Here is a 24,201-nt window from a genome sequence, read left to right as displayed (position 1 = left end):
AGTAAATGAATTATAAAATACATAATATAAAATATATAATTATAAATATCAGAGAGGGAATTATTAACATCTCAGCATTTATATAAATAAAATTATTAAAATTGGGTAGTTGAATAAAAGAATTTTCGTATTATTCAATACTGAATATATGTATTGAAAATTTTAATTTTTTCACAATTCTAGTTGCATGTCTAATCATGTATGTCTAGTTAACTTATTCTACTTTTAAATATTAAAATTTTTGTTTCTTTAATGTACATGACATTAAATTACATATATGAATAATATAATTCCAATACGTCTTATTAATGAGATCAAACTAATATACTTCCTGAAATTATTGTATTACTTTTCTTACTCTTTCCTTGCTTTTTTCCTGTATGTATACAGACAAACACATAAATTGTGTACGTACATTTATCGGCATATTTGATTTTTATTCACATATATTGTATTTTATATTTTGTTAATTTCATGTGCAAATTAAAGATTTTGTAAATAATTTCATGTATACAATTATACAAATGAATAATGGTTTATAATCAATAGTATGAGAATTGTCAAGAATAATAAATAATATTTTGAATTTAAATCAAAAGTCATTTCCATCAAATGATGAATCAAAACAAAACGGTATTAAAATGTCAATGGTTGTTCTAAATGTATAAATGTGATCTTAATCTAAATTAAATCTTTTTGAAATTAAAAAATATATAAAATACTTAGTTTATATTAAATTCGAAACCTTTACGAAACAACATAGTTTTCCTAGATGGCACTGTTTCACGATATAAAAATTTATATATTTTATGGAACAAATTGAATTCTCTAATATATTTAATAAAAGAACATCCTAATTACTTAATGTAGTAGATGATATTCTAAGAAATGTGTATAAACAGAGAGGAGTGTAATATAAATAATTGCTTCTTTACATATATGTATATGTAATAAATAGCTGTAGTGAAGTGACAATGTATGTCTGTCATGTTGTTTCTTTCAAAAATTCAGCTTTTTATCAAACTATGAAGAATTGCGAATTATAGCGCAGTGGTTGTTAATCCTAGAATATATTTTCTGAAGTGTATGTGTATTTTACATGAATTTTAAATTCACTAAAACCATTATTTGTCTTTTAAATAATTATTTCACAAGTTTTATAACTTTAGTTTTGCAAATTAAAGATCATTCTCCTTTTGAAAATTACAGCATTCAGTATTTTATTTTAATAGACTAATTAATCAATTTAATCAAGCTTTTAGTATTTAATCTCAGTAAATAATGCAAGAATATTGTTAATTATAACTATCTTCTAATATATACATATGTGTAGATGTTTAATCCTGTTCAAATAAAACATGAATGTATGGGAATAGAAGATGTTAACTTTGGTGATAAAGTTAATACTTCAAATAATTCCAAATATCCAACATTTATTGAAGAAGATGTTGATTATAAATATAATGAGATATCACACTTTTGGAGTCACGCACAGTTATCAAATGAAATACATCCAAAAAATGAAATTCATGGTCAATATAATTTATTCCAATCTGAAGTAAGTTTTATAATTTCAATAAATTTTTTTATTGATTTATTTTCTAAATCATAAAACCTATATAACATTTCACTAAGAAACTTACTAATATTAAATATTTTAGGAAAATACTTCTTTAGCATATATGAAAAATTATGTACAAAATAATACAAATTTTCAAGTTAATCAAGAAGGAAATTTGAATCAAATGAATCAGCAATGTCATATAGACATGAATCAAAAAGCTGAACAGTCACAATGTCCTCAAAATATACAAGCAGCAAAGTTTACAAGTCAAATAGTATCAATTTCAGAGCCCATATCTTCCATAAAATCTAATCGTCCTGGAAGACCACCCAAAGGTTCTTCAGACACAAACATAGGAAAAAAACTTAAATGTCAATGTGAAATATGCTTCAAAGAGTTTGGACATAAAAGTAATTTATTTATACATATGAGAACTCATAATGGAGAACGTCCTTATAAATGTAATCAGTGTGAAAAGTGTTTTACCCACAGTGGGAACTTAGCTATCCATATGAGGACACACTCTGGTGAAAGACCTTATGGTTGCCAAATATGTGGAAAAATGTTTAGTCACAGTGGAAACTTATCGACTCATTTAAGAACTCATTCAGGTATAAAGCCATATAAATGTGCTGTATGTGGTAAAGAATTTAGACATAGTGGCAATTTATCAATACATGAAAGAATACATTCCGGAATTAAACCATTTCAATGTAAGGTTTGTGGGAAAGACTTTTATCATAGTGGAAATTTAACGACTCATATGAAAAAACATATTGTAAATATTAATACTAGCATTAATCAATGTGAAAATAATGAAAAGCAAGTGTTATGTACTGCAAATCTTAATAACACTACATCTATAAATTCATTCAATAATTTATCAATGATTCAAAATACTAATATCAAACTGATGCCTATTGAAAATAATATTGTTCCTATAAAAAATGAAAGTAATGATGAGGAGTCAACAAATGCAGTTGGGGTATTAACACCAACATCAACTTAAGTATATTAAATAAGTACTTTAATGATAGTTTAACTTATGAATATATTTTATAATTATAATTGCTGTAAAAATGTATTATCAGAGTTTAAATTTCTTAATGATCAGCAATTGATCATCAATAATTATGGATATATAAATATATATTTTTTGGAATTACAAGTTTTATATTGTAAAAAGTGAAATCTCTCTACATGACATCTTATATATATAAAATACAATCGAAAATACGTGCAATTACACATTATATAATAAGTATTTGTAAATGTATTATTATATAATATGGTAAAGTTAGTAAAAAATTATAATTTTTTAATTAAACTTTTTGTTTATTTTATCACTTACAGCAACATTTCGACTAAGTATTTTAAAATCTCTTTTTATTCTGCTCCAAATAATGTAATATTAAAAAATATATTGATATATATATTTTTTAATTTGATTTATACTACTGTTATGTATAGAATAAGCCAAAAGTATACTTGAACTGAAAATTTTTTTATAAAAATGTTAATGTACTTTTTGTGATATTAAAAGATTTTAAATTTCATGTAATTTATGTCTTAAATTTTTATACTCATACTCCTGACAAATCATTTTAAAGAAGATATTGAATAAATTTGTATAAAACACAGCCTTCATGATTTATTTATGTATAGTAAAATATGTAGAAATTGCTTTAAACATATTAAATTATAATTAATATTTTTTATTTCAGTTGCACATTGTTAATAAATATTATATAAGCTAAAAAAAATTACTTAGTCTATATAAATTATAAATACTTCGAAAACTTTAAAAAGTGTTATGTAAACAACATTAAAAATTATCTCGAACTCTCTATTAAACATTGCATAAACATGTATCATAATACATATCTGTATAATATGATACATATTTGTATTACATGTATATATGATATTTTAACCTATGTGTTTTACCCAGATTTTGCACATTTAAGTGACTATTATTTTGCAATGTCAAATATATTTATGCATAAATGCTAGTGTATTATGTCTGTATTTGAGTTTAATAAGTTTTCCAAACTTTGTTATATTTGTACATTTTACGTACTTGTATTTGGAACATAAAATAACTGTTCTTTATAATATTCTATAACATATAAAAATAAATTTCTACTGTCAGGGTGTCAGCTTCCTACATTTATCTATATTATGAATATTTTTATAAAAATTTCTACATGAGTTTTAAGATTGAAGCAAAAAGATCTCTTCTTTCTCAAAATTTTTGGTACCAACTGGAAATACTAGCAGTTTTTCTCTGATAAAATACATTCACATCGTTTATTTATAATTAGTATTAATGATATTATGTTATAGACTTGTATGTGAGTTACATACTATATATTCATTCTTGTTAAAAAAATCATTGGTACAGACTAGGAAAAATGTAAATATATAACATAAATATTTTTTAATATAATTAGAAATTGTAAAATATTAATATCAGATAAGTATACCTCGTTTGTATATGCGTATATGTAGAATTATGTGCGAATGTACGTGCGTACTAATTATTTTGTTCTCAATTATATTTCTCAACTAAGAAATTTTATGATTCTGTTTTGACAATGTAAAAATGTAAAATTGCAAGTTACTGAATGCATAATTATAGTCAAAATATTAAGAGCGTGCGAATCCAAGAATTTTTTAGCTCATTTTTTAGAAAAAGAAAAATTAATAAAATTTCTCATACACAAAATTTGAAATGCAATTATACACTAACTATGAATATCTGATCATCGTATAACATTTAAAGGCACTGTCATGTTTCGTGGTAAGCGATAAGTAATACTTGTAGCGAGATTTTCAGGTAGCTCATGCCAAATGAATTTTCCTGTAGCAGGTACATCTTCCACAGGTAACTTGAATGATACTAATAATGTTAAACAAAGTCCATCTCCTCCTTGCCCTCCACTGAATTCTAAGGAAAGTATGCCATGTGGTTTATGCTGTGCAACTCCATTTCCAAATAATTCCTAAACAATTTATGATAGATTATAATACAAAATTATCTACATCAAAAGGTAGATATTAAGAAATATTTACCTTCATAAAGTTATGTAAAGTAGAAAGAAGGTTGCGATGTGGATTTATTTCACAAATTGGTAAATGGAATGGCATGGTATCTGATACAAGTACATGCAATTTATTCCTGTTGATAAAATATAATACATAATTGTATATCAATTTAAAACTATAAAAGGAATAAAATGTTGGCATTTTATCGAGATTTTTGTACTTTAAGTCTATACAAACGAATATGCGTTATTTACATCTTAAACAAAATAATTGTTTATGCAGTTTGTTAGATAAAATATAAAGATATATATATATATATATAGTTAGTAATTTTATAATACAATTCATACTATTATTGTGCACATGTTATGCATCATAAAATAATCGTTTCCAATTATTGTTAATCATAATTTATTTATGAACATCTACATTGTTAATAGTACGAGTTTGGACTAAAATGAAAAAGGCAAGCATTTTATTGCTATAAATGTATATGTACAAGTGCATGTGCATGTAAGTGTACCTACTATACTCCAACCTAAGCCTTCATCCATATTCACAGTCATAATCAGATTGTTGTTGTTCTTTTATGAAAACTATCACCAGTGACCTTATACTGCAAGCGTAAATACTAAAGAGGAATCAAGCATAAGCACTGATATATTTATACAAATAAAGTTGAAACTTCAATGTAAAATAAATTTAAATTAAGCATGTTTCAAATGTATGTAACTTACGTTGATCTTTTTTTCGAAGTGATTGTTAGCCGCAACAATAATTTGGACAATGGTATACTAATTGGCATTAAATATGGATGTTGTGGAATACTCTTATTCGTGACATAATTTTTACCTCTTTCTATCAAAGATATAATATCATGTGATCTGAGTGACAGATCATTTACATTATTCACCCAGCATGCTTGCAACGATTCTTCATTTGCTTCTTCTAATGTTTTTAATTTACCACCAGTTATTTTGCCAGTAAATACAAATCGGAACCATGAACCAGTTGCACATTCTACTAGTATCAATGTTTCTGGATCTAATATAAGCCCTGTTTCTTCTAAGACTTCTCTTTTAACAGCATCTAATAAATTTTCATTAGGTTCAACACGACCAGCAGGTAAATACCATTTTCCACTGCAAGTAGCTTTTGCTTCTTGCATCATTAATACTTCCTCTTGATTATTTATCACTACAGCAGCAACAATGTATGTTACAGTTTTTTGACAAATTGGTATATAAGTACTAGGCGTTCCTTTTCCTCCTGTGACATGTTTCTTTTGTATAAGTTGTTAATAACTAATAATAATTGCAATAAGAAATGAAAAATAAAATAAAATTAAGGGAGCAAATGTATGAAATCAACAATATCAAAAATTAAAAGAACTAAATGTTATAATTTCTAACATATTTTTTTGATTCATTTATAAGCTTCATAATAGTATGTAATAAATGTTAACTAATTGCATATATATATATCAATGAAGTATCATTTCTCAAACATTAACATTTAATTACACATAAAGTTCACTTTACCTATTTCATCTTGTACCGCATGGGTACTATCATGCGTGTCACCAATTTCTAATGGATGACCAGCTAATAATAATTCAATTTGTTTTTCAATAGATAACGACATGTCAGTATAACAGCAATTGCTTTAAAATATACACAAAACAAATATTCAAATTATATCTTAGATATCATATATCATTACTACTAATTTAACGATAGATAAGGTTATAAACAAAGTGAAAGTGATAATGATCATACAATTCATACATAATTGAATTAGGCGTGTGCATCCTGCTGTAGTTGTATCTAAGTCATTACTATTCAGTTCAATCTGGTTGGATTATCATCGTTCCTATATCGAATTCCCTATGTAATACTTAAAAGTTTTATTAGAATATAATAATACAGTATGTAATAAGACATGAATGAAAATAAGATAAAAATTATTTTTAATTTATAGAGTATAATTTGAAAAATTTGTAAACTTAATGCTAAAATATTAAATTTCATAAACATTTACTGAATTTAATTTATAAAATATAACTGTTTTTATCAAAACATTGTATTATGTTGCATTATAAATCAATCATAACATAATTTACATCTAATATAAATTCATTAATGATATAAATATAATTACAAAAATAATTATTATCATCTAGGGAATGCAACTGTTAAAAAGTTATATTTTACTATATCTTTACAACTTGGAAAATCAAATAGTTCTGTACAAGTTGTACGACATGCGCTTCTATATGTAAAGGAAGCTTGATACATGATGTAAGATGTAACATGAAATGTTTACATAAAAAATCAAAATAAAGTATCGAAAAATGGAAGTTTTAAATGTATTAATTGTAATAGGTCTCATTCATTGCTCATTATTCTTTTTTGACACAATTTTTAAGGTACAGTTTACGAATGTTATACGGATGAATATTATAAGTATTTTTATATATAAGTTTAGAATTATAATTTAAAAAATTTTATTTTGTGAATATAAAATATTAATGATAATTATCCTTGATAATTTATACGTAATAATAATTACGAATATCATTTATTTTACAGACATGTTCACATTATCCATATCTATATTTTTTGAAAAATACTGGTTTAGAAATTCAAATATTGCGAATAAAATGGTTTACCACAGCATTTAATCGTAAAATAATTAAATGGGGCATGGATCGCTCTAAATTTTGGACTGCTTGGTTTAATGCAGGAGTGATTATTAGTGTCATTATTTTGCCAATTGCTATAATTGTAATCTTAAGAATGACGTTTAATATATGGTCTAATGGACCATCTCTTGATAATACTAATTCTGAGCCTTTATTAGAACCTATGGTAACTTTAACTTAGAATAATATTAAATTTACTATTGCGAGATAATTCTTTAATAAATGTAATTCTGTTGATAAAATTATATGTGTCATGTCTTTATTTTTTACAGTTACCTGGCATAGATATGCCCTTCAATGAGATTGGATACTATATCATTACATTAGCAGTTTGCAGTATTATGCATGAGTTAGGGCATGCATTGGCTGCAGCAAGAGAAGATGTTCAGTTATTTGGTTTGGGAATATTAATTGCTTTCACAATACCCATAGCTTATGTACATATAAGCAGTGAACAACTTAGTTCATTACCATTAAAAAATCAACTAAGAGTTACTTGTGCAGGAATCTGGCATAACATAGTACTTGCTACAGTAGCTGCAACCGTTCTTTTGCTTTCTACATGGTTCTGGGCACCATTTTATGCAATAGGGAATGGAATTTATGTAAAGACTATTTTACCTGTAAGTCTTCTGATAATGTATTCTTATATATTAATACATTGATTGTCAGATGATTTTTATGTTTTACTTAAATTATATGAAAACAAAATTGATTAGAGTAGAGATAGATAGCAAATGATCAATTTTGAATTAGGAATGGTAAGTCTTTTTTATGAAAATTTACGTTTATAGAATTCACCTGTACTAGGTCCAACAGGACTTCTTGAACAGGATTTAATATATGAAATAAATGACTGTCCTGTAAAATATACTGAAGATTGGTACGATTGTATATTAAACACAGTTAATCAACCAGCTCTTGGATACTGTGTTAAACAATCATTTATTCAGGTAACATTTTTTCTGTATAATTTTCTTACATTAGTTAATATGATTCTTTTTTTAAACAAGTAATGGTAGTATATTTGTGCATAATATAAATTTTCATAACCTAATTAGCAAATTAATTTAGGAATATGATGAGTCCGTTCCATCAAAACAAAAAACTAATGGTGCTATAAACTGTTGTACATCAGATAGTGAAGTTACAGGAAGTTTATGCTTTGAGTACATTGAGGGACCACAAGCAGCTCCTTTACATTTACCTCCTCATTCTTGCCTTCCAGCCAGAGCTATGATTAATCAGTCTCAAAATTTTTGTCATGCTAGTCATGAATGTGTATTTCATGATACTCATTGTTTAAGACCTTCCCTTGATAATGTTACCAAGGTATATATTTAAAAACAAACATTTAGATATTAATCACGTAACAAATAATAACATTTAAAGTATTTAACAAACTGGTTTCTCTTTTTATCACAGGTTGTTCAAATAAAAAGGAGAGAGGGAAAGGATGTATTATTTTTCGGGCACCCAGCAGATATCTATCGAACTGTTGATGTATCTGATTGGATACCTAAATATTCATTCTTAAATCCTAAATTACCAGAAGCTTTGACACTTCTTTGCAAATATATTACAATATTTTCTGCGGGATTAGCAATTATTAATATTGTGCCTTGTTTCTTTCTGGATGGACAATATATTATAAATATACTTATACTTTATTTATTAAATTTTACGTCCCACAATAAAAATGTTAGACAAACCATTATATTAACGATAACAAGTATAGGTACATTATTTCTTACTATAAATTTATTGTATCTACTTATGAATAAATTATTATAAGTAGTAAAAGAATGTTGTTAATATTCAAAATTTCTATTTAGAATACAAAGTACATTATTATGAATTACATTTTTATATAAGTTTAATGGCACTTTGTATCGCTTATTTAAATATCTTAATAAATCTTGCAGTCTCGTTTGAAAAATTATTTACATCTTTGGAACAACAGATTGGACCACATAGGAAGATTATATTATATATTTCTATATTTTTTGGAAATAAATTATTAGTAAATATAATATGTAAAATCTAAGTAGATTAGATAGTTATGTTTAAGTACAATATAAAAATAAAGCTATTGCTATGTTCTGATATGACAAAAAAGGCAGCTACAATTTATTATTCCTACTTTCAATGTGGTGTTATGATTTTAGTTGTGTAACAAAATTTAACTGTCATTCAAAAATAAATGGAAATTCTATACCTATATTAAATATATATGTATAATTTGTTTTGTTTACTATCTATTATTTGAATTATTATAAAATTATAATATATTATATAATGAAATTTCTTTATAACTAGTATAATATAATAATAATGATATATTTAGTTGTATAAGAAAGAGATATTATCGCTTTGCTGCTGCATCTCCATCCAATGCTGTAATAGTACAAAAATTATAATGTTTGTAGTAATATAAGAATTACTAACATTATTTTTGTTTTCAATATTTTTTTTAGAATATAGATATATTACAAATAATTAATTAAACAGTTATAAAAGTAAATAAAGGATTACATACTTTTCCCATCGCATGCAACAATTTTAACTTTATCTACTATTGCAATTTCTTGAACTTCACGAAATTCAACATCATTAAGCATAAAGGTCCATACATTGTCACAAAATCTGTAAGTGTTTAATTTACCAGCCTAAAAATTTTAAAGAAATGATAGTTATAATCAATGTTATTTAAAGTAATCAATATCAAATATCAACATTAGTTACCTTAAATATAAGTCGTGATTTGACTCTGGCTGCAAGTGCTTGATTTATTGCCTTATCAAATTGTAATAGTACTTTAATTGCTAACTGAGGTGTGATTTGCCCATACTATAACATATTATATTATTACATAAAATGAATATCATAGGTTATACATTTTTCATTTGAAGTGTATCATATTAATGTTTATTTTCTATAGTTTGCATGATGACAGAAATAAAATTGGTTTATCGACAACATTAACCGCAATATTACATATTTTTGTGAACATACCTGAATGAGCTCATCGAGGCTTTCTTGTAACGTATTACCTAATGTTGTGTTTCGATATAATTGATAAGACATTGTCCTTAATGTATAATATGCACAATATTAAAGCAAATTGAGGTCTTTTAATGCAAAAGTAATCTTTATGCGTAATGAAAATAGGAAACAGTATTTGTTGATTAACTGTGTTGTTAGTATAGAGATATAAAGATAGAGTGCGTGACCGAGCTGAACAAGCGATATAGGAATAGAAAGAAAACGCCGCATAATGATTTCTTATGTCCTTGTCTAATAACATTCGTATAATAAATGTGTAATTATAACATTAATCAACGACCGACGTTAATGCCATACCCGATTAGATAAAGACACAAGAGATCTCTATGCACCGTTCTCTCTTTATTCCGATATCGCATCCACTTATATATATATATGATTCGTGTACTCTATCTTTATATCTTTATATCTGATTATTAGATAAAATCCTGCCGTGTAGTACCTATTTGTATAAATAAAACCGTATAGTAGAAAATGATATTGCCAAGAGCGGCAGATTCAAATTCAAGATTGTATACTATATTTTTTCACGCTGCATATATATCTGATATTTATCAAACCTATATTAAAAATTTATTTCCTTAAAAAAGCGTGTGATTCTTTTATTTATTATTATAATAAAATTTTAAAATATTGAAAAGGAATGCAAAATATCATTAATTATCATTTGTATCCTATCATTTGAAAGGAGAAACTATTCATTTTTTCAAAAAATTTATTTTGAATTTTAATTGCTGTTATATATAATACTACAATTTTGAAAAGTATTTTGATGAATTTTTTTAATACTGATTTTTAATAGTAATCTGATTAAGTGGTTTCCAATACGATTATGTGAACTATTCTAAAAATGGAGGCAAGAGTGCATGCATACATATGAAACGACACTGCGCGGTAAATGAAAGTTCTACACATAATACAGGACTATGTTAAATAAACATAATCTTATATCAATAACTAATATAAATTAACAAATGTATTTTATTTTTGTTCAACTTTAAAATGTTTCCTGATACATACTTGCGAAGTATTTATTTATTTACGGTAAAGGTTATACATGTAACTATATATGTACTAAATACTGTTTAATTTTGAAAACTTTTGTTTATAGAATGCATAGCAATGATAAAATGTCAAGAGTAACATTCCTACCGAGAACAGAAGCTAATGTATCGTGTAAAACAACATAGGATTGTCCTCCAGTCGCGTATGCAACACGTATACCTTGTGAATGTTTGATAGCGCTATCTGAATATGGTCAATACGGTAGGTAACTGTAACACCAACGTGGCCTGTCATCGGTTATCCTGCGAACTTTCCAAGTAGACACGTGGTGCAACACAGTGATACTTCCATCGTACCTCCCCACCATTTTCTGCGCAGACAAATCAAAATTTAGAGAGTAATTTTAAATCTTCTGTGGAACACGAGTTATAACGTTCGCGCTCATGTCGGTAGTGACATATCAATTAACGTAACGTATAGACTTTCGTGAGCAAAATAGGGAACGAAGAATAGTCAAACGTTTAAAGCGAATGTTTTTCGCGACTGTATAATTTAGATGTAAAGGTACTACATATTGGAATTTTAGAAACTTAAAAATCAGGTATCATTTCGGAACGTTCAATTAATTGAGTATGCTTATTAATCTTGTATTCATCATGACATCCATAGGTAATCATTTAATAATCAGACCTGGAACTTAACGGAGCAGCAGAGGAAGTAATATCAAAAAGTTTATTGACTCGCACATGGTACGTTGGCAAAGTTAATTTACGATGGGAATTCAAATTTTAAATATAAAGAGTATTAAGTTGCTATAACGAGATACGAGATAAAATATCGATTCATGCACTAAAATTTCAGGCGCTAAGTAAAAAATGTATAGCACGAATCAAATGCAAGAATAAATTGATGTTCTTCAGATGAAATTCTATTTTGGTAAGTTTCTTTTTCCTTATTAAAATTCTAGGAATTTATATTTAGATTATTCCAATTCCTTAAAAAGGCATTGAACATACATGTTTCTTATATGTCCACTACTTTTGGCATTACTTTTTGCCGTGTATACCAAACTGATCGTTGTTCAATAATTAATACATTATCATCATAATATTTATAAAGTGGTTCTGAAACCGTATAATTCCGTTTTCGTTCCTATTTAAGATTTTTAATAATAGCCATTGAAGACTGTGAACATATTCCTTTTAATTGCCTTTCTGATAAAGTACAATTGTTGGAATTATTTAATACTTTCATTACGTTAAAATTGTCGTGCAACAAATATAGATTAATGTTTTTACTACGTTACAATAAAATTGTATCATTTGGATTAGGACAAATGCAATATTCATGAAATGAATTGACTCTGTATCGTGTACCCTTTATTAGATAAATTTTTCTATGTTTTCTATAATTTCGATATTATAGTAAGAATAGCTGAATTTTTGCAACTGAAAGAATTTTAAAATTTCTATGTTTCTATTCATTTATATGAGTTGTCTTTAAAACTCTAGTGTTCAGCTCTAGATCATTTCACTGTGACGTTGTTGGAAACAGAGTACTGCGGTATTTTGGCACATTTTGCAGTTAAATACTGACTATTACGACTACTGCATATTGGTGACTCCATTTATCAATGTTGATATTTCTTTATAGCTGCGTTGTTTCTTTTGTTATGCCATTAAGCGATTTCAGTAAGGCAATTAGAATTTCGACTAGTATATTTTCTGATAATAATAACTGGGTGCATCAACGATTTAAAATCGGATTCCTTTTGTTCATGATTGCTTGTGTCTTTAAAAATTGGTAAACTACGAGAATAATGATTGGTTCCAAATTGCAAGCTATTGCTCTAAAGCTTCTTTGAACTCGTTTTGATAACTTACTTCATATACGAGTATTTACTTCCTACATCTCTAGCTTTTTGTCAAATTACAATAATATTTATATACTATACGTACAAATATTGATATTATTAGTGTGTACTAAATACATATAAACATATGGTTTATTGTTATAATTATTTTTATCCTGTGCATTGAAATGGTTTTGTTAGAAAAAGATATACAATGAATAATTCCATATATCGAATTAAGGTAAGAGATAAAAAATAACAGATACAATGAAATCATATTACAATTATATTACAATAATATTACAAGAATATATTCAATCGCTTTTTATTCTCAGTCGATTAATAGCATAATATCAAAAGCAGTATTTAATAAGAATAAGTTCACTTCATTAATTCGGTTAAACAGATGGGACGTATGAGAGAAAGTCTTATTACAGTATTTAGCAAGTTTAGATGTCCAAGTAATTGCGGATGAAAACTTCAGCGCGCATGCAAAACCTTTCTCGGTAAATCGGAAGAGGTATGAAGTCTCGAAGCAGGAATGAATAGACATTTCTGTGAATTTAGCTTACGAAAATTGTATTCATCCTATGTAATAGATTCAGATTTATTATCACCGTAGTACTCGAAAACACGGCGTAAAATTCAAATGATCCTTCGACTGTATTTTCAATTCAATCAAAGATGAAAAATGTTTAATCGTCGTTGCTTTTTAAACCTTTTAGAAGGTGTCGATGAAAGGTGTGAAAGGAGTACTCGAACTTGATAGAATCGTCAGCAATATCTTATTATTATTTAAATGTTCTTTGTGAACACTCATCGTTTATATCTTTCTGAATATACTGCATCGATTGAATTTCTCAGCGATTCAAATCGTTGATCTTCGATATTCAAATAAATCAACCACACGTACCAATCAGTCTTCTATGTAAATGCACGCACAAGCACACACATACATATTCGTGCTCACATTTACGATCTTGTCGACGTCCCTTGGCCTGAAGCAAAGCAGAAGTCAATTAAGTCGATGTAAACCGTAACGAGTGGTAACAATGGAGGTAAAGAAATGAATTAGGCAAGAAGATTAAAACGTAGCTAACAGGGCCGCAGAGGTACAAGGAACGAAACTGTAGGGATTTTCGCGACAACAAGGTTAGAAGAAACCAATAAAGGCAAATCAACAACTCTTCCCGTGGTAAGATTTTTGAAAGAGGAAACGAAACTGCAAGTCATGAGAACTGGTGGAACAAGCATACATATCTAGCTAGCCACACTTCTCCAAGGGTTACTATCAAAGTTCGTATCTGCCCGTAAAGAATAGGACAGCGGAGAAACAGCAGATGCGGAAAGAGATAGAGATTTTAAGGGATAGTGAGAACGAAAGAAGATAAGGTCGCGAAATACACAATGGAAGATGCGTATAGTAGGATTCGAGGTCCGGTTTGTTGGAGGAGGACATTGAACGGAGCAAGTTACCCGCGAAAGAACGGGACACTCGCATCGATCGGATTCCACTGTGTAGGAGTGCAATGAAAAGCATCTTTAAGAGTAGTATAGCGACGTCTCGAAGAGGGGTTGAGGTTGGTTCGGGGCAAAGGTGGGTTGTAGGAAACGCACGGTACGGGGGAGATTCCACGAGACTATTTATATAGCTTGCCATCTAGAAAGTTTGCAAGAACAATTTATTACGGATATACGTACCATTTAAAGACGTCAAAGTTATTATGACAGAGAACTTTATCTGCGATAAAGGGAACGGCAGGGAAGGGACTTCGTTATTCAATCGATGGAAGTGGAAAGTGCTGGATATAATAAAAGAGGGAGCGACTATCTAGAAAGATTTTCTTCTTTTGCGAATCTAATGAAACTGGGTCTTCCTAGATACAGATTTAGGTAAGTCCATCGCTAGCATCGCGAGCAGCAAGAGTATTTAAATCGATTTTTCGAAAGAAGTTTTCCTGAGGTGCTACATTAGGTGTAGATATTCTACTTAGGACGAAATCTTGGTACATAGCAGTACAGTGTATACTTAGGAACGTTCTAGAAAGAAATTTCTTTAGTTACAGGAATGTACCATTTAAGGCATACTATTCAAAGTGGAAGTTATGTTTTTCACCAGCAAGTCTCGTCTTTTCGTCGATAAAATGGTAACATGATTCGAGCCTTAAGTCGACAGACTTGGAAAACTCCTTTTCTTTCCGTTACGCATCACTTACCAGACAGTATAGGGGTGCACCAGGAAATATACGTGTTCTTTGTAAGTCGTAGTTTAGTAGGTTTTATTTGCGTCCTTTAATGTCGGAACGATTTTCATTTTATCTTTTTTCGGGATAGTAATAAATCTCTGGAAATGGTATTAAATTCTAAATTATGTAGGAAAGCATTAATGAGAATGACTTTTATTGTGAAAAATATAGGGGTATTGAGATTGTGTGACGTTTCTCTATAAATAATTCGTGGCACTTTTCGTAAACTTACCAAACTGAGAAAATGTGTATTTTCCGTTGAAAGCGTGAAAAATATTAGCACGTTTCTTCCTCTTTTCTACATCAGAAGAAAAGTAGTAGCTTCTTAATTCGCGGTGTTTAAGAATAATATCAAAACGCGGTTTGCTTCTCCTAATTGCACAGAAATTAAATTTGCAGATGTGTCTCGAATAAACATCGTTGAAATAATCTCTCGACTTTCTTTGAATCAAAATCGTGCTAGATGGCTTCGTATTCGTTGAAAATTGCTCCAAATACGCGCGATTATCGAAAAACGATACGTCGAATAACGTTCCGAATCGAGTTCTCGTAGAAGAAACGAAATCCGCAAAGACAGTGAAAGATGTAGAAGCACGGGAAATGATCGTGTAGGAAATGAGGATATCCACTTGTTACGTCGCAGAAACCTCAATGGTTTGTTCTCGTGATACGAGAATAAGGAGCATCTAGCAGTTGAAAGAAGTGCGACTAGTGGGACGGAGACGGAAGTCGGTAGAAGAGGAAAATGGGAATATCCGTATGTCGAAAGAGATAAGTGAAACGGCGATCGAGCTTAGCGGGAAAGAGAAAAAGGCACGACGATGAGCGTCGCCGTTGCCAGGGCAATGAATCGCAGATTGACGCAGGCGTCACGAGTCCGGCCACGCGCACACCCCGTTTTCTGCTCCCTTCCACCCACCTCGAAGCGTGCCGCTGCTTAAGGCATGCACACTACAATAGACGTTTTCTCGTCCGACGCAGTTGGTTGGACTTACGAGATTTGCCGCATTATGATTCACACGTAAAAATCTTTTGACGTGAAAAGTGTCGGTTCACCGCTTTTTACAGTTTTTCGATTCGTTGGATATACTTGGGAAAGCTGCTTCTATTTCCTAGGATTTCCTGGGGTAGGATCAAATTTTGTCGCATGTTACGCAAAACTTAGAATCATATGAGTTCTAAATTCTTAATTTTCGTTATTGAAAATTAGGCAAACGTTTGTCTCAAAAAAGTTTCTCTATTTGTTCGAAAATTTCCCAAAAGTTAAGAAAGTTCGACTTCAGTGTTTACATGTAAATGTTTCATGGCTAACAGGAAGAGATACTCAGGAGCATTAAGTTTAATTCAAATCGATTAGTTTCCTGTACGAAGTTTTAATAGGTTGCGGAGAAAGGTTTTCGCGTTTCGCGTCAGTTTTCATTTGATTGCATTTCGTTCATTATACGATATGGTAATACGTTTACGACCACCGTATTACGTGTCTATAATATCACATTAACGTCCATAATACGAACTAGTCTATATTCGTGAACGCGTTAATTTTGCAGCATGCGTGAAAAATTTACGTTCATCAAACGTCTTACTGATGTACTTGCGCGTCTGATAAATCACTGTCATACATAGTTGTACTAATGTTTGATTCAACGCGACCTACTGCCTGAGAGCAAAATCTATATTGCTCGCTTTACAAGGTGGCAACATTATGAATTCAGGGAATTATACCGGTCATACATGTCGACAACGTGTACCAGCGGTTCGCAATCAAAGAAATTGCGAAATGATTTTTAAGTGTTCACATAAAAAGTGCAGACACGAATATTAAGCTGCCTCGTCGTCGAGTTTTTGAATCGGTGCTTAACACGAGGTTTAGCCGCTTTCCACGAAGTTCGGTCCATTTATGCACGAACAGAGAAAGGCAGAGAAAAAGAGAAAGGAGCCGGAGGCGAGAGCCGCAGGAGAGAGAGATGAGGTGTTGTAGCGTTAGCGAACATTCGTGAAAGCGTACTTTAGACTGTAACGCGCATTCCCAGGACAGGAAGCGAACGAGCGAACCGGCAAGTTAGCAAGCGAAAGGGAATAAAGATAGAAAAGATCCGCGTGCGCTGGATATAGCGTATATCGTCGCGACAGCGTCGACGTTGTCTGTGCCTCTGGTGGGGTGGTTGGAAAAGTTGTGTGAAACTTGAAAGAGAACCAGAGAAGGAAACGTAGGATATACGAAGGAAAGAGAAACGTCGGTGTCCAACCGGGGAGAATCGGAATGAAAGGGGGGACGAATCTGGTGGTGGTGAAACGTTATAGATGTGTAGAGAATCTCGTTGTCGGTGTTGGTAAATGTCGAAAAGACGAAGGTAACGGCGCGGTGGGTGGCGGTGGTGGTAGAAAAGCGATGGTGTTGGTACCGTTGGCGGTGGCGGTGGTGGTAGTGATGGTGGTGGTGGCAGCGGCAGCGTGTCCCGACGCCGGGAAAGTTTCGCTGAGAAGCGCGCGGAGTGTGAGAACGCGGCGCGAGCGAGAGAGCCGAACGTAGAAAGAGGACAAGAGCGAGACCGCGATTCAGGGGGTGAGAGAGCAAAGGGGATGGAGAATGAGAGTGAGTTTGGAGCGAGGACGGCAACGCGGTGCGGGCAAGGTTTTCGTCTCCAGTTCCCGCTAAGCGGCCGATAGGATTGGAACGAGTTGGCTGCGTACGCGGTAACACACGCGGGGTAACGTGTTTGTCCAGGTAGCGTGCGCGGTGTGATGGTGGTTGTCGTAGCGCGAAAGAACACACGCGGCACGCGCTACCGACGGAACGGACTGGCCCGTGCTGGCGTGTGTGACCGACCGAGCGCTGCCGGTAATAACAGCGTAATAGCGTACTATAGAATATAGTAGTGGGAGATTGTTGCACGAGTTACGCGTGCTGCTACCGCGGTACTCGAGTTCACGCGTGGCACTACGACCGCGGAAGACCACGAGCGAGCGAGGTCGTCGGAGCGCAAACTGCGTCCTTCTTCTCCTTCCTACTTCCTATTTTCTTCCACCTCTTATACCCTTCCTACTTCTCCACCTCCACCTACATCTTCTCTCTGTCTTCTCTTTCTCCTGCTTTTCCTTCGCCAACTCCTACTCCCGCCACTTCATCTCTCTCTTTCTCATATTCTCTACCTCTAGTGAGATATTGATTTCCCTTAGCTGGCTCCCACGAGGGCAGGCGGCAAGCAACCAGGTACGACTACCTCCGCAAATAGACAGCCTCCGACGATGAGAAGGGAATCATCGCATGTATCGAGAGTATGCACTTTCTAAATTTCAGGGGTCCACCGTCCCTGCTGCCTAAAACGATCCGCTTCGACGCTTCCTCGCGTTGAATGGTCGTCGCGCTCTCTGTACCACTCAAACGATGCCGCGCTCTTCTCTATGTTTGCCACGTGTAACTCACGTTCGCGTGGCTTTTATTCTACATGCGAAAAGTTAGAGGAAACTCGTGTCGCTAAGTCTTATGAAAGCGAATACGAGTATAATTTCATAGTAAAATTAGATATCGCAGCAGATAAAAGATTTTTTATATAATATTAACTGCCCTGCACGTAACAGAAAACGTAAATGTAACATCTTGTAAAAACAGTAGGACAAGTTCCTTTTTAATTCGAAGAATTTTGGGTGCGAGTTGAAATAGCTCGACGCGTTCCTTACGCGTTCTAAATCGTCCTGCTCTCCTAGTATAGAGTACAGACCTGTCTGATCATATTCGATCCTATACTACTGATTACCGTTTCGTTTCCGCATAGTTGTTGATAACTCGTTTCGCAGACGGTTTACAAAGCGTCGAATTGAGTATCAGAGCTAAACCATAAGCGCGTAATCATGTTTTTTGTTGCGCGGCTAAGTTGCTCAAGAGTAAATACCTTTTCTTTTGCCGGTGATCGCTGTTCGGGAATTCGTAGGTGTTCCAAGAAACTTTTGCGAAGTAATGCGCCATCTTGGTTCCTGCGCATTGCTGGCCGACGAATTCGCGAGTGACTTGAAACTTTTTTATTTACCGCGTTCATGCTTACACACAGAGACAAAGGGGGCTGGAGAGGGAGAACTGTTTCCCCTACTCAAACTCTGGATGGGGTGTACGTATCTGTCAACCCCCACTCGGCTCGTGCCGCCTGCCGCTTTCCAGCAAAGTTTTCCCGAGATCCTGGAAACTACGAGCGATGCGAGGAGAAAGAGGGGGGAAAGCCTGTATCGAGGGAGGGGAGAAGCGAGACCGCTTTCTAGTAGCGTGCGCTCACGGGGATCCCTTTTCACCGAATTCTAACCTAGTAACGAGTTTACTCCGTCGGTAACGCCGGACGCGTGCCAGCGATAAACGTGCCGCGTGTTACGGTGACAGTGGGATGAGCAAAGTGGTACAGAACACGAGATGTGGTCACCACGATCAGGCTTCTTATCAGGCCGATTTTTTTTCTCCAAGCAGGACCATGTGCGTAACTTAAGGAAACATGTGACACAAGATAATAAAGAAACGTGAAACGAGGACATTTCTGTTTTTTTGCTATGTTCATTCGTGAATCGTACGGTGGCATCATGAACCGTTTGTTTACGTTGGTGTTCGTGCTGAATTCGACTGACCAACGATGGACACGCTGATATCATGATTCAAAAGTGTTTCAGACTGGTCAGGATTACTGGATCGTGAGGCTTAGTTTTCAACAAATAAATCACGTATGTATAGTTATTATTGCGCGTGACTGTGATTAAACAGGTGTAACTATTTATTTAAGCATAAAACATTCGACTCGTTTTGGAAATATAGTTCCTCGCTTGAACTGTAAAGAACTATTTGAACTTTTGCGCGCTAATTCGAAGCTGTCTATGCAGATTCGTTTGTTAAATGATTTCACGATCGTTTATCGGTTCGACTGTGATCTATTGCCGCAGACTGGTAGACTTTCGTATTGGTAGATAAAAAGAGAAAAATCGTTCTCTAATCTGCGTAATTCGTCGCGAGTATCCTGGCGATACTGCGTTTCTCTTCTCTCCGGGGATGGAATAGGTCAGCTGATCATTTACTAGGCACTATATAACGTTGCTTGTTGTGAGAGTATCAACGCTTTTGATTATCGGGATTCTGTGCGCGCAGACTCAATGTGAGATTAATCCTCTGTGAGCTCACCCCTTCCACTATAAACTTACCAATACATGCTGATCGCACGTTCGAAAGTTTCATGAGCGTCGAAAAGTTTTGCGCTCCTGTAGCAGCGCGGATTTGATCGAGAATCGGGGAACTTTGTGCTTACACACCGGAGCAATTGTTTCTTGCGCGTTATCATACGTGTATGTGCGATTGTATTTGCGTAGCCGACTTTTAAATTTCATTAGTTTAAGTGTATTGTGGCGGGTAAATATAACTATAAAATGTAATAAAATCATATACATGTTTTCAATTTAATAATTTTCCGTTACTAAAATTTTATATTCTATTCTGTGCGAAAAATTCGTTGATATTTTTATAAAATTATATGCACGGTATTAACTTATCTTTTTATTCCGGTTTTATTATTATTTTATTTAGTTCGTAAATGTTTCGCTTTGGGTTGTATACATTTCATTTGGATGTAATTTCTTATTTGCGTTGAACCTATGCTTCGAAAACTACCGATTTGTTGGAAACGGACTGGTAACGGAAAATCTGAACCAGCGGATTTCGAAAAGAATGAACTGAAGCACGAGATATCGGGCATTAAACTTGACGTCGTGTTCTCGGGATTATACGAAATATTGTACCAGTCTGGTAATTGTTAAAAATCTATGTCATACCGGAAGAATACAAAGCGTTCCTTGTATACGAGCCAAAATGATTTTGAGGAAAAAACCGGCGCGAATTACGCTCAGTAATTTTTCTGAAAAAGAACTCGCATACTTCTATGGGCATAAAACATCATGTTTTCAATTTAACAAAATTGGGGAAGCCATACGTATAAAATGTTCACTATCCTCTTTTATTCATTATGAATGAACATAAAACAGTGGTTATTCAGTACAAAATGTCTTCTCTAAAGTCTGACACGCTGGTATTCCAACTGTGATGAAAACAAATACTGTACATAAGAAGTTCTTTCAATCTTTACGCTTACCTTACTTCGCATTAAATAATAATTTAGCTACACTAGTGCGATACGTTCACGTATTATCCCCGAAACAATTATTCGATTATTCGAATAAACACTCTTATCGAGCGAGTTACGTACCATCGAGAGAAACAATGGAAACTCTGAGTTTTCTGTATCTTAAACGCGTTATATGATATCCTGTCCCCGTTTAGTAGCACCTGGGATGACAGTCCGATGCATGAAAAAGTAGAGAGGTACTAATTAAGCCGCTATCATTACGGTTCCGCGGTGTAATTCCGCGTTGTTGGCATTGTGCTTCGAATTCCACCAAGTGGCTGTTGGCCGGGAGCTTTTGGAATCCTCCGGAGCGTGGTCCAAGGCCTTTCAACTCCAATTCCACGCGCGTGCGTCTCATCGTCGAGGTTGACGTCGTCGTCAACGACATCGCCGTAGTCCAGGATTTCCTGTTGTTTCCTTGCTTCGCCTCACAAGATCGGAGCTAGGGTTAATCCGATATTTCGTAGTTGTTACTTCTTTTTTCATACGCGTGAATATTGTCTAAGAGAGTAAGCCCTATTGCTTTGTATCCTTCCGCGATGTATTCTTTCTTCGATGCTCCAAAAGAGTAAATGTGCCATACTTTTAAGATTAACAATGGGCAACGCCGCAGTGGAGGAACTCATTAAGTTTATTTAAATATGCTAGAGTACATCTATCAGAAGATAATGTTTTTAAGGAAGTAGTTTGGGGGTATTTCTCTAAGGATAAAGGAAGTAATAAGTCTTCTCCTTTTCGCAATTGTTCTTAACATCAACTATGGCTCGAGTTTATAGTGGTCGTGTAATTAAATTTGGCAACATGTCAGAAAAAGATATTTGGATCATTTTTATTTCCTCCTTACATTTCGTTCATTAAGTATCAATTTTAAATGTTAATGGGGATAAATGAAACTTATCTTTATAGCTAATGAAACGTCCATTACTTTTGTTACAATTTTTATTTTTGACGTCTGATACTTTTTTCATTCTTGCGAATAAAGTACGAATGTAATTTTTAACGTTATAATTTTCTTCTGTTTACTTTGTTTCATTTACCAACGAGTGAAACGCACTTTGACTGACTGAAACGAGTGAATTTCAACGCTTCTACATATTTTTACAACAAACATTGTAGAAAACAATCTACAGCTACAATGTATCTATTACATCTAACATAATTGTTTAATTTATTATATCCTAAAAATGGTACCGTTAATGACGAATTTTTTAGTCTATTATTTTTGAAAGAAATATATTCCAATTGACAATGTTTTAAACGAACAGTCAAGTATTTCTTAAAGCAGTACATTGTTTCATAAGAGTAACATACTAAATATAAATCTTTTAAAAAGAACGAAGCAAAAGTTTTCCAAACATAATTTTATACCATTCGTAACTTCGTAGCGAATAGCTTTTCTGTAACTTTGATACTAAATAAAAATTGGATAAGAAATTGCTGACCTGTGTCAAAGTTCGTATATAGTAAAACTTATTTGATGCCTCGACTTCTTCCAAACTCTTATATCGAGGACGCGTTTACCAAAAATTCAGCGAATAAATAATAGTGACGAAACTTGAAACCATGTCATTTGATCGATATGTTTTCTTACGAGATCAACCGCAAATTTAAGTGATTTTGGCACGCTTCAATATTTACGTATAAAATCGATATTTTAAAGAGATTCAGTTTCGAAACTTTTGAATGTATTCAATGTCATAACGGTGAACGGCACGCTCATTTGTTCAATTTTAAACGCGAAAGCGTCGAATGTGCACTCAATCATTAAAAGCTTTGTTTACCGGAAAGACTGGCGTTTTAGAATGAGCAATGGATACAATATTTCAAGTCTCGGTATCCGTTCGGTAGTTTTCGTGCTGACTCTTGGCGAAAAGGCTTGAAATCGTTGAGAAGTTGCGGATGCCGGGACAGATGAATGGGAAGTAACAGATAACCAATCGTGCGAGTATAATAGCCAAGCAAAGCTGCGCACAAGCATTTCCTTTTCCTCAGTTAATTTTTCCACGAGGTAAAATTTAAAAAATTTCGAAATTAGAATTTTATATGAATAAAAATTATATTAATTCTTTGCTGAATATTTGCGTTATACATTTGCAAATCAAATATCTAAATATTAAAGGGTTAGAAAGAACGATTATAAATGTCCTTTCTTAGAAACAAGGAAAAAATAAATTTTATATTGAGAATATCCGAATTACATTTCTGTAAAGCTTTCATACGGAAAAAATACGTTCTGCTTTTCAAGAAAGTTTCCGGATTCAGAATACACAATCTCGCTGTAGCAAAATACTGCAACATGCTTATCATCTTCGATCACGGTATTATCCAACAAAAAAGCGTGGATTTTTAGATACGCGTTTCGGAAGGTCTCTGATAACTGCCACGCTGCCGAGAATTTTCTTTGCGGAGTGATCCAATTGTTTTCGCGCACAAATCTCCGATATCGGTTCGGTCCACCGTTGCCATAGTTCTATTTCTTTCCCGCCGACCACCTCTGTTTTTCTCGTTGCCAAAATCGAAGTATCGGCATCAGCGTGGCCCGACGCCGACGGTAAGGAGGAAGTTTACGTCGT

The 24,201-nt window shown here is 32.7% G+C and overlaps 5 protein-coding genes across 6 annotated transcripts in view; 3 read left to right on the top strand and 2 right to left on the bottom strand.

The window, feature by feature from the left end:
* Positions 1-297: 297 nt before the first annotated feature.
* Positions 298-3,091, top strand: LOC122577608 (zinc finger protein 391-like). The gene is made up of 3 exons (XM_043748997.1): positions 298-1,084; positions 1,334-1,558; positions 1,662-3,091. The coding sequence occupies exons 2-3, from the start codon at positions 1,334-1,336 to the stop codon at positions 2,571-2,573; spliced, it is 1,137 nt and encodes a 378-aa protein (XP_043604932.1). The 5' UTR covers positions 298-1,084; the 3' UTR covers positions 2,574-3,091.
* Positions 3,092-3,295: 204 nt separating this feature from the next.
* LOC122577609 (8-oxo-dGDP phosphatase NUDT18) lies at positions 3,296-6,450 on the bottom strand. The gene is made up of 4 exons (XM_043748998.1): positions 6,154-6,450; positions 5,350-5,881; positions 4,640-4,745; positions 3,296-4,569 (listed from the first exon to the last, which is right to left on the bottom strand). The coding sequence occupies exons 1-4, from the start codon at positions 6,254-6,256 to the stop codon at positions 4,330-4,332; spliced, it is 981 nt and encodes a 326-aa protein (XP_043604933.1). The 5' UTR covers positions 6,257-6,450; the 3' UTR covers positions 3,296-4,329.
* Positions 6,451-6,839: 389 nt separating this feature from the next.
* On the top strand, positions 6,840-9,255 carry LOC122577606 (membrane-bound transcription factor site-2 protease). The gene is made up of 6 exons (XM_043748993.1): positions 6,840-7,040; positions 7,204-7,482; positions 7,589-7,939; positions 8,111-8,269; positions 8,391-8,648; positions 8,742-9,255. The coding sequence occupies exons 1-6, from the start codon at positions 6,966-6,968 to the stop codon at positions 9,108-9,110; spliced, it is 1,491 nt and encodes a 496-aa protein (XP_043604928.1). The 5' UTR covers positions 6,840-6,965; the 3' UTR covers positions 9,111-9,255.
* Positions 9,256-9,557: 302 nt separating this feature from the next.
* LOC122577613 (transcription initiation factor IIA subunit 2) lies at positions 9,558-10,736 on the bottom strand. Its single transcript, XM_043749011.1, has 4 exons — positions 10,332-10,736; positions 10,062-10,166; positions 9,856-9,985; positions 9,558-9,713 (listed from the first exon to the last, which is right to left on the bottom strand). Exons 1-4 carry the CDS (start codon positions 10,401-10,403, stop codon positions 9,682-9,684), a joined length of 339 nt encoding a protein of 112 aa, XP_043604946.1. The 5' UTR covers positions 10,404-10,736; the 3' UTR covers positions 9,558-9,681.
* An 8,839-nt stretch (positions 10,737-19,575) lies between these two features.
* The window catches only part of LOC122577604, a 301,786-nt gene continuing 297,160 nt past the window's right edge, over positions 19,576-24,201 (top strand). For both annotated transcript variants that reach the window (XM_043748990.1, XM_043748989.1), the window contains exon 1: positions 19,576-20,183. The gene's annotated coding sequence lies outside the window, so the exon portion shown is untranslated. The remainder of the gene's footprint in view (positions 20,184-24,201) is intronic.

Source organism: Bombus pyrosoma, linkage group LG2 (genome assembly GCF_014825855.1).
Source record: "Bombus pyrosoma isolate SC7728 linkage group LG2, ASM1482585v1, whole genome shotgun sequence".
In the NCBI taxonomy this organism is placed as follows: Eukaryota; Metazoa; Arthropoda; class Insecta; order Hymenoptera; family Apidae; genus Bombus; species Bombus pyrosoma.
Note: the sequence above shows the minus strand (reverse complement) of the source record. Positions and strands in the feature narration are given on the sequence as shown.

Coding starts and splice junctions, on each gene's coding strand:
- LOC122577608 (XM_043748997.1), top strand. CDS start 1,334: ATGTTTAATCCTGTTCAAATAAAACATGAATGTATGGGAATAGAAGAT. Junction 1,559..1,661: donor ATAATTTATTCCAATCTGAA/GTAAGTTTTATA, acceptor TAAATATTTTAG/GAAAATACTTCTTTAGCATA.
- LOC122577609 (XM_043748998.1), bottom strand. CDS start 6,256: ATGTCGTTATCTATTGAAAAACAAATTGAATTATTATTAGCTGGTCAT. Junction 5,882..6,153: donor TGCGGTACAAGATGAAATAG/GTAAAGTGAACT, acceptor AACATGTCACAG/GAGGAAAAGGAACGCCTAGT. Junction 4,746..5,349: donor ACTTCGAAAAAAAGATCAAC/GTAAGTTACATA, acceptor TTTTATCAACAG/GAATAAATTGCATGTACTTG.
- LOC122577606 (XM_043748993.1), top strand. CDS start 6,966: ATGGAAGTTTTAAATGTATTAATTGTAATAGGTCTCATTCATTGCTCA. Junction 7,041..7,203: donor TTTTTGACACAATTTTTAAG/GTACAGTTTACG, acceptor TTTATTTTACAG/ACATGTTCACATTATCCATA. Junction 7,483..7,588: donor AGCCTTTATTAGAACCTATG/GTAACTTTAACT, acceptor TATTTTTTACAG/TTACCTGGCATAGATATGCC.
- LOC122577613 (XM_043749011.1), bottom strand. CDS start 10,403: ATGTCTTATCAATTATATCGAAACACAACATTAGGTAATACGTTACAA. Junction 9,986..10,061: donor AATCACGACTTATATTTAAG/GTAACTAATGTT, acceptor TAAAATTTTTAG/GCTGGTAAATTAAACACTTA. Junction 9,714..9,855: donor TGTTGCATGCGATGGGAAAA/GTATGTAATCCT, acceptor GTACTATTACAG/CATTGGATGGAGATGCAGCA.